This window comes from Triticum aestivum, chromosome 5B, assembly GCF_018294505.1.
Source record: "Triticum aestivum cultivar Chinese Spring chromosome 5B, IWGSC CS RefSeq v2.1, whole genome shotgun sequence".
NCBI classification, from domain to species: domain Eukaryota; kingdom Viridiplantae; phylum Streptophyta; class Magnoliopsida; order Poales; family Poaceae; genus Triticum; species Triticum aestivum.
This window is the reverse complement of record NC_057807.1, coordinates 583,550,790-583,563,012: the sequence shown is the minus strand read 5'-3', so window position 1 is coordinate 583,563,012 and position 12,223 is coordinate 583,550,790. Positions and strand designations below refer to the sequence as shown.

At 51.3% G+C, this 12,223-nt stretch overlaps 2 protein-coding genes across 2 annotated transcripts; both read left to right on the top strand.

Annotated features, from left to right (window-relative positions):
- The first annotated feature begins 1,608 nt into the window (after positions 1 to 1,608).
- LOC123117017 (peamaclein) lies at positions 1,609 to 2,444 on the top strand. The gene is made up of 2 exons (XM_044537871.1): positions 1,609 to 1,812; positions 1,949 to 2,444. Exons 1-2 carry the CDS (start codon positions 1,710 to 1,712, stop codon positions 2,140 to 2,142), a joined length of 297 nt encoding a protein of 98 aa, XP_044393806.1. The 5' UTR covers positions 1,609 to 1,709; the 3' UTR covers positions 2,143 to 2,444.
- An 8,012-nt stretch (positions 2,445 to 10,456) lies between these two features.
- LOC123113400 (peamaclein) lies at positions 10,457 to 11,250 on the top strand. Its single transcript, XM_044534622.1, has 2 exons — positions 10,457 to 10,634; positions 10,746 to 11,250. Exons 1-2 carry the CDS (start codon positions 10,544 to 10,546, stop codon positions 10,937 to 10,939), a joined length of 285 nt encoding a protein of 94 aa, XP_044390557.1. The 5' UTR covers positions 10,457 to 10,543; the 3' UTR covers positions 10,940 to 11,250.
- The last annotated feature ends 973 nt before the right edge of the window (positions 11,251 to 12,223 follow it).

Below are 12,223 nucleotides of genomic sequence, written 5' to 3'. Positions count from 1 at the left end.
TGAGAAAAAGGTCTGCGTTTTGGGTTACAGCTAGCTCACAGCCCGTCAACTGATCAGCACATCACCAATACGCCGCATAGGCCATAGATAAAGGGACCAGCAGAGTATTTAACCAAAAACTATCACATTTCATGGAACCAAACTACCATTTTACAAATTTGTGCCAAAAATTATCACTTTAGAAGATTTAAACACGTTTATGATAAGTGGGGCCACCCATCAGAGCTGATGTGGGAGGAAAGTCAACACCGTTTATCTTGACTGTTAAGTTGGCCGTTATGACAGGTGGGCCCCACACATTAGCATCTATCTTCTTCATCTTCCTTCTCCTATATCTCTCTTGCCAATTTCAACGAAAACCTTGTCTTCGTGCCCCACGGCGAGCACTATTGTCGTCCATGTCGCCCACCTAGAGGCAATCAGCCACCACGTGCCCGTGCGCCGCCGCCGCCGCATGCTCGTGTGTCGCCGCCGCCACCGCTGCTTCTCGTGGCCATACGTAACAGTAGGGCCGCGGCTATGCGTTGGACCGGGGGCGGCAGCACGTCCTCCGGCCCCAGCGCTCCGCGCGCCTGCAGCTCACGTCCATCCGTCACCGGCAGCGCTAGCCGCCCCGCCCGCACCTTCCTGTAGACGACGTTTACCGCGCACGGCTACGAGAAGAACGCCGCGGCGGGCATGCCGGCGGCCCGCGCCACCCTCCCCGCCCATGGCAGGTGCGAGTCGTACACCAGCACGTGCACCGCGGCTGTCTCCTCAGATAGCAGAGGTCGCGCAGCGTCTCGGACCCTGGGGCCTCCAGCCGGGAGAAGTACTCGGCTGGGTCCGAGCACGAGGCGAAGCCACCGGCGTCGAATCCGTCGGAGATGGCGGCGACACGGAAGGGCGTGCCGAGGGGTTGGGTGGAGGAGAGCACGTGGCGGGTGGAGACGAACATGGGGCAGAGGCCGTGCCGCGCCAAGCGGCGGCCCAGCTCCAACATCGGGTTCCTGTGGCTCAGGGTGTCAAATGCAACGACGTCGGCGTGCGCACGGTGGACGCGAGGGCGGCGGTCACGCTCGACGAGTGGCTCGCCACGGCCACCGCCGACGACGAGATGGACCTCGCCTACTTCGAGCCCATGGGGTCCGAGGCAGGGTGGAACAAGCGCGCAGAATGGAACATGAGGTGTTTGTTAAAATGCCAGAGAGAGGGAGGAGAAGGAGGAAGAAGAATGATGTGTGGGCCCCACTTGTCAAAGCGGTCAACCTAACGAACTGGAATAACGGAGTTGACTTTCCTGCCACATCATCCCTGACAGGTGGGCCCCACTTGTCATGAACGTGTTTAAATCTTCTAAACTGGTCATTTTTTGAAAGTGGTAGTTTTTTGCCACGGGTTAGTAAAAAAGTGGTAGTTTTTGACATAAATTTATAAAGTGTTAATTTCTGGACACGGTTTTACGAAATGTGGTAGTTTTTGGTTAAATACCCGGACGAGAACACAATGGGGTTTTTCTGCCTTTGAGCGAAAAGAAGAATAAATGAGTCGCCAACCGTCTCCTAGGTGCAAGCTCACTGAATTCTGAGTGGTACCACAAGCTTTTGGGCCCTATAAATAACCCCACAGGCACAAGACACTGGTGCCAACTCACTCCTGCAGCCCCCTAGTCTCAAGCTCACACCAACCAGCAGGGCTCTGCGTGAGCCAAGCAACTCAAGAACACCACGATGAAGAAGCTTCGCACCACCACCGCCACCACCACTCTGGCTCTCCTTCTCCTCCTCGTCCTCCTAGCAGCCACGTCCCTCCGTGTCGCCATGGCTGGGTCAGGTCAGTTCAAGTCACAACCATTTCACTTTCATTTGCTTCTGCTCATGCGCCTGTCTGTCAGTAATCTTTTGTTCGTTCGCTGTACGTGTTCGCTGCCATCTATGCTAACTTTGGCGGTGGGTGTGCTTTTGATCAGCGTTCTGCGACGGCAAGTGCGGGGTGAGGTGCTCCAAGGCGAGCCGGCACGACGACTGCCTCAAGTACTGCGGGATATGCTGCGCCGAGTGCAACTGCGTGCCGTCGGGGACCGCCGGCAACAAGGACGAGTGCCCTTGCTACCGCGACAAGACCACCGGACACGGCGCGCGCACGAGGCCCAAGTGCCCATGATCGATCCACCACCCATGGCGTCTACATGGTGATGGGGATAATACCTACCTGAACTGGAAGAATCCCTATCATGTACTGTACTTAGTACCATGTCGCGGATCACTACTATATTATACGGAGTATGCGTGTAAATCATGATCTGAAGCAGGGCTCTGTGTAAATCATGATCGATCCGACTGCATGTTGATAATGCATAATGCTGGCCTACTGGTATGCCGGTAAAAATGTCATGAGCAAATGTCATTGTAATGTAAAACAAACTATCACGCATTAGTAGAGTGTGTCCAGTAATTTCCTTGTTCTGTTTCTGTTTCCTTTGGGAATGACCGGACTGACGTGTCAATTCAAAAGGTGAAGCTTTATCCGATTAGAGTGCAACAAATTTTGTGGCTCCCATGAGAATGTCGCCGGCCGGCCCGGGAGTGACATTGGCGCCAAAGTCATGGTATAACATTTCCTTCTCTTGTTCACACGAGCATATATCGTCCAATGCATGTATTTTGTTGGTTTCATCTCTATATGTAGGGGTTTAAAAATTTTGATATCTTTAAGGTTTAGCATGGGGACAGGCCAATCACCTTGGGTCATTGTTGAAGAAAAATTTACGACTCCCCAAAGTTTAAGGAGCACTATGCGGCCAAAAAAATGGTGTGAGGGCCTCACCGGTCGTCGACCCAAGTGAAAGTGAGAAAAGGCTAAGGGGGAAGACCCCTAGTCCAAGGTGGATGCAAAGCGTGATGCTTCGACACTCGCCTTGTAAGAAATTTTGAAGGGGTTCATGACCCAAAATGAGGAGTCAAGTGAGAAGAGAGAACAAAGAAAGTGCCAGAAGAAAGAGGAGGCGATGAAGACACTCTTTGACATAGAAAAGAAGAATCCAAAAAGGATTTTGCCCTGCTTTATATATAAAGCAATACGACCAAACCGATACAAAGTGATGAGGAAACCCTCTTACAAAGCTAATGATAGTAATTTATCCATGGGTACGGGTATATGCATGGGTTGGGTGTGGCCATGATTTTATACCCATGGGTAGTATCCTGCACGTTAAGTTATGGGTAGAGCATGAGTATAGCCTTGTACCCGTGGATATACCCATACCCTACCCGTTTATAGTGATATGTGGACCTTACCCGTGGAACTCCAACATATGCGCAAGGGTCGGTAGCGTCAAAGAAGCTGGGCGACCCCACTATCCCCATAATTAAGCTTGACACCAACACATGTAATCCCCTCGTCTCCCCAAATTAAGGAGAACAAAATACCAAGAGCCACCCCTCCCCATTAAGCATGCCATACTCATTGAGCGCATCGTTCCCAAACCCATCGCCCCTGCAGCTGCCTCCGAAAAGCATGTAAACGGCGACATCGCCACCAGCCTCCGACTCCTGCCTCTAGATCCTCCTCCTCTGGCCCTTCCCAACTCTATCTATGTTAAAGTTGCCACTAATTGTCAATTTGAATTGAGATAATTGTCATGTACTCATCTATTTATAGTTGAGTTGAGATAAATATTTTTTTTTGTCAAATGTGTTATCGACGAATGTAAAATTGTGAATAACTTGTGTACTATTTGATCTACCCGTTGGATACCCAATGGGTATGGGTAGGGTAAAGTTTCATACCCGTGGGTACGAGTATGGGTAGAATTTTGTACCCATTGACTGCATGACTATGGATATGGTATTGCTTTATCCGCCCCATACCCTACTCATTGTCATCCTTATACAAAGTAGATCATCAAAGATAAACATACAAACAGGAGTAGCCACACCCCAACAAGAAGCACTCCAGACTACTGACTAGACGAGGAACCACACACCTCCACAAGAAACCACTAGACATCTGTTGCAACGCACACACCAAGCTATCACTAGAGAGAGCCCCCTGCCCTCTCACTCTGGGCCGTGGAGCGCCGATCCGGCCAGCAGACACCAAGGACCGAGAACGGTGCCAACGAAGTCACGTGTAAAAAGTAGGATGCGGCGAGACCATCCCACACCAGAGGCGAAGGAACTTCAAGCCGGGATCTGAGCTTGCCCACCGATGATGACATGCCACGATTGGAGAGAACCTGAGCTCCACGACGACGCCCCCAAGAGGGTGACGACGCAATGCGCCGCTGCCATCGAGACCGAAGGAACGGTCAAAGATTTTCACCTAGAGCCCTGGCGTAGGAAAAAGGGACCTAACCCCCCCCCCCCCCCACACACACACACACCCCAAGAAGGACATGACACCCACAGGCATCGGCGGCGGCGGCGCTGAAGCGCTGATCTTTCGCCCGGAGTCTCACCCACGCCACATCGAGGTGCCCTAGTAAACAAGCCCGCGAACACCAAATCAAGCCTCCACATCATGATCAGGAGACGTCACTGCCGAAGCACCGCCATCATCAGGATCCCCCGCCGCCCCACTCCACGCCATCCACACAGCCACAGAGAGAAGCCACCACCACTGTAATGCCGCCCGCCACAAAGCCAAACAAGCAGTCCACCTTCCCGGGTCGCCACCCTGGCATCCAAGTGCTCGCATCCCCGCACCACCATCAGTAGCACGCCGGCAAGGGAATCAACCACCAGACGGTGATGGAAAGGCACCTCTTTCACATCCAAAGGGCCCCCCGCCACCCCAGCATGCCACGCCATGCCCCCAACCGAACTTGCCAGAGCCAAGGGCCAGCCACCAGCCAGCCCATGTAGCGGCACACTGGCACCACTGGCCGCTCCGAATGTCTCCAGCCACCCTAGGTGCTCTACAGAAAGGCAATAGCAGCGGATCTGCACTAGAGGGCAGAGCACCAACATGCACCAGATCTGGTACGAGGTCTACCCGACCTGTCCGCCAGCCACCAAAGGAGCAGCAGCCGGGAGGCCTCCCGCCGGCTGCGTACCGAAAGCAGGGGATTTGGCAGGGCGTCGCCGCACGTCGGCAGCAGCACCCAACGAACCGGGGACGAGGCGCGATGAGGACGCCGAGACGCGAGCCGCGACTGAGGGAAAAGTGAGGGGGCGTCGGGCCCAGGCGAGGCACGAGCACCCGCTGCCACCAAAGCCATCAAGGGCTTTGCCCTGGCGGCGCCGTCCGGCGGCGATGGGGGAGGAGGGTGGAGACGAAAGGGGGGCTAGCAGAGCGGCGGCGGCGGCGTCGCTCGAGTCGCCTATGGGGCGATGCGGGGGCACCTAGGGTTGGAGTCGCGTGTGAGCGCCTTCACGCCCATGTTCCGTTTATCTCTTACAAAGAAGAATCTCAAGATCAATGAGACCAATGCCAAGTCAAGAGGCAAGGAGGTGGAGCTCGTGCTAATCTTGAAGGAAGTGAAGATCATGGCGCCCGACAGGAGCAAAATGACCCCAAAAAAGAAGGCTTGGTTGAGGGCAAGCAAAAGCTCATCCAAGACCAAAATGCGTGATCACCTTGTATTTCATAAACTAGGGCCAAGATGCATGAACTATGGTTGTCACGGGGCACGTGTGATCTTTTTGATGCAATATTGCATGCCGTCATGGCATATGGTACTATGCGAAAATGCTAGATTTATTTTGCTATCTACCTGCTATTTTTATGATGAAATTATGTTTGTTGAAAAAAAAACGATCAAGATGGACCAAATAGATCAGCCGGTTTTACACACAGACAAAAAACACATTCATGAAGCGGACGCCGGCCAAACCAAACGACCCAAACATATACAAAATCAAACATATTGGGTGTCCGTTTGGAACGGCCGGTTGGAGTTGGCCCTTACAGCTGCGTGGCTCCGGTGCGTAACAGCCAACAGGTGAAAAATGAGTGAGTCCAGGTTATAGCTGCCTGCTTGCCTTGCAAGGATGGCATGCTCCTTTCGGTAACTTCTTTTACTTGTACGCCCCGGCGCCATCATCTACGCTTCATTAAGGGCCTGTTTGGTTTACAGCCCACGTCTAAGCTTAGGCGTGTCATAATATCTTAGGCATATATTTGGCTCATTGTCATACTTATGGTTTGCCACACTTTTCTAGCTACATGATCCACATGTCATAGACTCAACTTCTTATCAAATCTTGTCACATTTGTGGTGGTCATTTTATTAGCCACACTTTTTATGACAGTCACATTTTGCCTAAGTTTAGTTGTGACAAAGTTAGTCATGAATCAAACAGACCCTGAGTGTCGCCGCGCTGTGCATCCATCTGCCTGTCTATCTGCGTGGTGGACTGGTGGTTGTTTACCGGCCGGCCTGTGACGGCAGGCAGGGCACACTGGCCGGCGCCTCCGGGCTAGTACTGTACAACGGAAGGCGCCGACGCAGGAGGCAGCGGTGTGCCTAGCGTGCTCAGGCGTACTAACCTGTCGGACATGCGTGCCGCGTGATGGCGATTTTTTGTCGAAAAGGACCGGCTTACGAACGCAATTGAAAAGACCACATGCGGATGAATTTGACAAAAAAAAACATCCACGTTGTGGCGGCAGGCGCGCCAGCCGACGCGTGGCACCTGCCGCCACGCCGGCAGGCGGCAGCCCATGCCACCACAGTGGCAGGCGGCAGCCAGCCGATAACAGCCAGCACCGTGTAAGAACGAAACGGCGGGACGTAGGTGGGCCCTGCCGCCTTAGGGCGTGGCGGCAGGCCTGCATGGCCGCTGCTAGTGCTGCGAATGATGCATGCATCCATCACTGGCCAAACTTTGTCCAGCTAGGCATGGGCTAGCCAGAAATGCAACAAGAGAAACTACACTAGAGACCACATCACACAGCAAGTACGTACACGTGCGCCTCACTGCGTACACAAATATGCTTTGCTTCCCGTCGTGACAAACGAGCTCAGTGTCCTTTGTGCACCTAGTGTACTATAAGCAAGCTGTACGTGTGGGTTTATATGGGTCGCGCAGCGCAGTACCAGCAGCGGCCATGCAGGCCTGCCGCCACGCCCTAAGGCGGCAGGGCCCATCTGCTTCCCGTCGTTCCATTCTGAAGCGGCGCTGGTTGTTATCGGCTGGCTGCCGCCTACCACCGTGGCGGCAGGGGCTGCCGCCTGCCGGCGTGGCGGCAGGTGCCGCCGCCACAGCGTGGGTGGCTTTTTTGTCAAATTCATCTGCATGTGGTCTTTTTTGTCAATTGTGTTCGCAAATTGGTCCTTTTCGACAAAAAATCCGTGATGGCATGTCCGTGTGCCGAGGAAGACAACGTTTGCTGTGGGCAGAGCACCTAGACTAGCTAGTGGCTAAGTGCTAATAAACACGTAGAGGGAAGAGATTGGCAGAGTTAAGTAAAGTAAATCTCAGTGAAACAATCCACCGCTCGATCTAAGCATGATGAGAGTTGACGACCGTTCGTAAGAAAAAGGTCTGCATTTTGGGTTACAGCTAGCTCACAGCCCATCAACACATCACCAATTCGCCATGTCCCTCGTCTCTTTTAAGTTGCAAGGGCAAGTCCAACGCACACGACCCAAATGAGATGACTGTGTCCGTTTGGGGTAAACAAACAGAACAGACGGCCCAACACGTGGGATCAAATGGACCAATGTCGATTTTCGTTTCTCTTTGGACCCATTTTCGGTTTAATTTTGGGCCGCGTGTACGGCCAAACTGACACGCGCGTGCCCATGTCCTTCCCTGGCCCGCCCATCGGGTACGCATGCGTCCCTTTTTCTATTCCTCTCCTCCTCACTTCAGTTGCACCCCTGCCCCACTCCCCTCTCGTCCCTAGCCGCCACCGCTGCCCATTTTCTTGGTCGTGTCGCTGTCCAGCTCAGTCGCGTGCTCGCCCCCTACACTAGTCGCAGCCCCATTTTCTCGACACCCAACCCCGGCCGCCTGATTTCAGTGTATCCGACGGCCGGATTTGGAGCGGATCCGGCCAGATTTGAGCTCACCCGGCTGCCGGAGGCCGCGCTGCTCCATGGACTGGCTGGGTACCGGACCGCACAGCCCCGGTAACGCCCTCCTGCTGAATGCAGGTATTAACTCCGCCTCTAGCCGCTTGGATCTACCCGTCGCCGGTTCGCCGGCAAATACACCAACAGCCGTCGTCCGGGCTCGGTGCTGGCCCAAAGCCTCGTTGGCGCACCGTTGCCGCTCATAAAGTGCGACGACTGTCCACGGATGGTCGTGCGCCGCGTGTCTACAACGCCGAAACATCCCGGATGGGTGTTCATCAAGTGCAAAAATGATGGGGTAAGTGCTAGTTTAGCTTCGGTTGTGCTCCCAGATTCGGCGCATTTTGCTTATACTCAAATTTTTATTGTGTAGAAAGAATGCAAGTTTTGGTGTTGGAAAGAAGAATACATCGATCTATTGATAGATGTTCGTGCACTTGTTGCTAGAATAGAGGCTAGAGATGAGACTAGATGCGAAGAAGCAACGTCTCCTTCTTTAGACTCGAAGAAGAAAGAAGCATGCATGATCGAGAATCGGCAGATCAACAATGAAGGCATCAAGGAGATACTAATCCAGCTTGCGGGAAAAGTTATGGTTGGATATCTTTTAAAATGTCTTCTTATGGTTCTTGTTTTTCTGGGTCTTGCTATTCTAGTCAAGGTTTGGTGAATGTACTCCAATGTATCAAAAAAGTCGCTGATGAAAATAATAGAATATGCGCCCAAAAAATGTATGCGGCCAAGATGCGGCCGCGCGTTGGGCTCACGGCCGGTGCATTCAGAAATCCGGGCGGCCGCTGCCCCATTGCCACCCCAAACAAACGAAATTCGAACAAAACGGACGTCTGTTTGGGGTCGTGCGGTGCAGTTGCTATAATCTCTGTGTGCCACGGATACCGGTTCACCAACATGCCATTAATAAATAAATGAGCAAAAACAGTGGGTTTGCTTTCAGTATTTGAGCGAAAAGAAGAGCAAATAAGTGAGCTCACTGAAACCTAAACTCTAAACCCTAGTTCTGAATTCTAAGAACGTACCTCGAGGAGAGGTAAGAGGTAAGAGTCAATCTGAAGCGTTAATTTTATCAAATGGTGGGTCAAAGGCTTGCTTGGAAATGTTGGGGCCCCCTTCGAGTCAAAATCTTCACTTGGCTCGCCGACCTCGACCATTGTTGGACTGCAGCTAGAATTGCCCGACATGGCCTGCCACACAATGACCGATGTGCCCTCTGCGACCAGGCCGATGAAACCATGCAGCACATCATCATTGGCTGCTCTTTCTCGAGGCAAATCTGGCATGATGTGCTCGCCTGGGTGCGGGCCACTATCGAACCTTCGTCCGGAGACGAAGACTTCCTTACCTGGTGCACGTTGGCCATAGCTGCCTCCCCCCTGGCCTTCGCAAGGGCATTGCCACGCTTACCACGCTCACCGCATGGTGCATTTGGAAGCACCGCAACCGCTGCGTGTTCGACGGCGATACCCCGTCCGCCTCCACGCTGTTGACGTCCATTCAAGACGAGGCCCGGGCATGGGCTCGAGCTGGTGCTCGCGGACTAAATCTTTTGTTGGCATAGGCGTGTGTTTTGGTTGTATGGTGGGCTGAGCATCCCACCCTCAAAAGGCTCTCTTGTACCCCCCCCCCCCCCCCCTCTTTCCTATCAATGAAATGATACGCACTTTTGCGTATTCGCGGAAAAAAAATTAAGAAGGCTGCAACCGGTCACCTCTTACATCGGGCTGATGATAAAACACTTCTCCCAAATATGAAATCTCTCACCAAATCGGCAGAAGAGAAAATCATGGAAAAAACATCTCTTCTTCCGAATCTCTCATCCAGTTTAATCCCGTGTCAGCGGCAGCAAAAAAATAATTAATTTCGTGTCATGTTGTTCTGCTTAACCATGTTCCTTTAGTTTTATGAAGTTCGTCATTTTACTTAACCATGCTAATCACTATGATGGTTGTCTCGTTTGTTCTATGGTGTTCGTCATTTTACTTAACCATAGAGGTGTTCCTTTTTTAACTATTACTAGTACGTTATAGAAAGAACGAAATTATTCCAAATTAATCTCATGTCATGTTATTCTCTGCCATTATAACATTTTCATGTAAACTGTGGTATTTAATGGCTTTAATCACATGGGAGTAAGTTACGCACGCAATAAGTTCCTCCTTCTCCGTTTTAATCACATAAATTAGAAATGCAACAGTTTCCTTTTCCTCAGACGCTCTAATATATGGTAGTGATATTTTTACCATTTTCCTTTTTCTGATACTTACCAAATATAAGCAGTCAGTAACCTATTACCTCTCGTGGCGTCCATTCTTTACCCTTGGATTAAAAATTATGAACGGTCCAAAATAGTTGTGACCATTTCAAGATCTGTCAAGCTTTTGGGCCCTATAAATAGCCCCAAAAGCCCCAAGACACTGGTACCAACTCATTCCTCCAGCCCCCTACCCTCAAGCGCACACCAACCAGCAGGCAGCAGCGCTCTGCCAGAGCCAAGAACCTCAAGCACATCCTGAGCACATCGCCATGAAGCTTCGCCCCACCGCCGCCACTGTGGCTCTCCTCCTCTTCCTCCTCTTGGCATCCTCGTCTCTGCGTGCCGCCATGGCTGGATCAGGTCAGTTCAGTGATGTGTTGATGTTGTATGTATCGCCATTATGCTGAAGTTCTTCGGTCCCTCCCTGTGTTGATGTTAACCGTGGTGACTGGTGGATGTGCTTTTGCGCAGCGTTCTGCGACGGCAAGTGCGGGGTGAGGTGCTCCAAGGCGAGCCGGCACGACGACTGCCTCAAATACTGTGGGATATGCTGCGCCGAGTGCAACTGCGTGCCATCGGGGACGGCCGGCAACAAGGACGAGTGCCCCTGCTACCGCGACAAGACCACCGGCCAAGGGGCGCGCAAGAGGCCCAAGTGCCCATGATCCGACGCTACCCTCCAGCCATCCTACACCGCCCATGGCGCCTACGCATGTACCTCAACCTCATGCATCCCTATCTATCATGTCGCACCATGTCGCGGATCACTACTACATATTATATGCGTGTAAATCACGATCTAGAGCGCCTGGTGCATGATTCGACTATATGTTGATGTGCATAATGCTGGCCTACTGGTATGCCGGTCAAAATGTGCTTGTGCTGTAATAATAAACTATCATGCATTAGTAGAGTCTGTCCAGTAATTTCCTTGTTCTGTTTTTGTTTCCTTTTGGAAAGTGAAATTTAAGAGTAACCGGACTGACGTGTCAATTCAAAAGAGGTGAGGCTTTACCCAATTAAAATGCAACAAGTTTTGTGGCTCCCATGAGAATGTTGTCGTCCGGCATGTGAGTGGCATTGGCGTCAAAGACATGGTATACATTTGATTTCCTTGTTCATACATGCACATATCATCCTTCTATGCATATGAATGTATTTTGTTGGTTTCATCTCTATATGTAGGTGTTTCAAGTTTTTGATACCTTCAAGGTCCAACATGGGGCAAACCATTCACCTTGAGCCATTGTTGGAGAAAAATCCACAATTGCCCAAAGTTTAAGGAGCAATATGCCGCCCAAAAAGAAGTGAGAGGGCCTCATTGGTCGTCGACCCAAGTGAAAGTGAGAAGAGATCGAGGGGGGAGACCAATTCCAAAGTGGATGCAAAGCATAATGCTTCGACACTCTGTCTTGCAATAAACTTTGAAGAGGTTCATGACCCAAAATGAGGTGTCAAATGAGAAGAGGGAAGAGAGGAAGCGGCAAGACAATGAGGAGGCGCTGGAGACCTTCTTTGACATACAAAAGAAGAAGCTCGAAATCGTTGAGACCAATGCCAAGTCAAGAGCCAAGGAGGTGGAGCTTGCACTAATCTCCAAGGAAGTGGAGATCATGGCGGCCGAAACGAGAAAAATGACCCCCAAAAAATAAGACTTGGTTTAAGGTGAAGCAAAAGTTCATCTAAGACCGAGACGCGTGGTTATTTTTTATTTTATGAACTAGGGCCGAGATGCATGAACTATGGTCGCGGAACCCGGGGCTCGTGTGATCTTTTTGGTACAATGTTGTATGTCGGCATGACATATGATACTATACGAAAATGCTAGATTTATTTTTCTATCTACTTGCTATGTTTGATGATAAAAATGTGTTTCTTGAAAAAAAATCCAAATGGGTCGGTCTGTTGGACAAAGCAGACACAGGCCAAATTAACAACTCAAACAAAAG

What these genes read in the sequence shown, in the direction of transcription:
- LOC123117017 (XM_044537871.1), top strand. Translation starts at nt 1,710, where the DNA reads ATGAAGAAGCTTCGCACCACCACCGCCACCACCACTCTGGCTCTCCTT. An exon ending in TGTCGCCATGGCTGGGTCAG is followed by an intron (nt 1,813 to 1,948) that starts GTCAGTTCAAGT and finishes GCTTTTGATCAG; the next exon opens with CGTTCTGCGACGGCAAGTGC.
- LOC123113400 (XM_044534622.1), top strand. Translation starts at nt 10,544, where the DNA reads ATGAAGCTTCGCCCCACCGCCGCCACTGTGGCTCTCCTCCTCTTCCTC. An exon ending in TGCCGCCATGGCTGGATCAG is followed by an intron (nt 10,635 to 10,745) that starts GTCAGTTCAGTG and finishes GCTTTTGCGCAG; the next exon opens with CGTTCTGCGACGGCAAGTGC.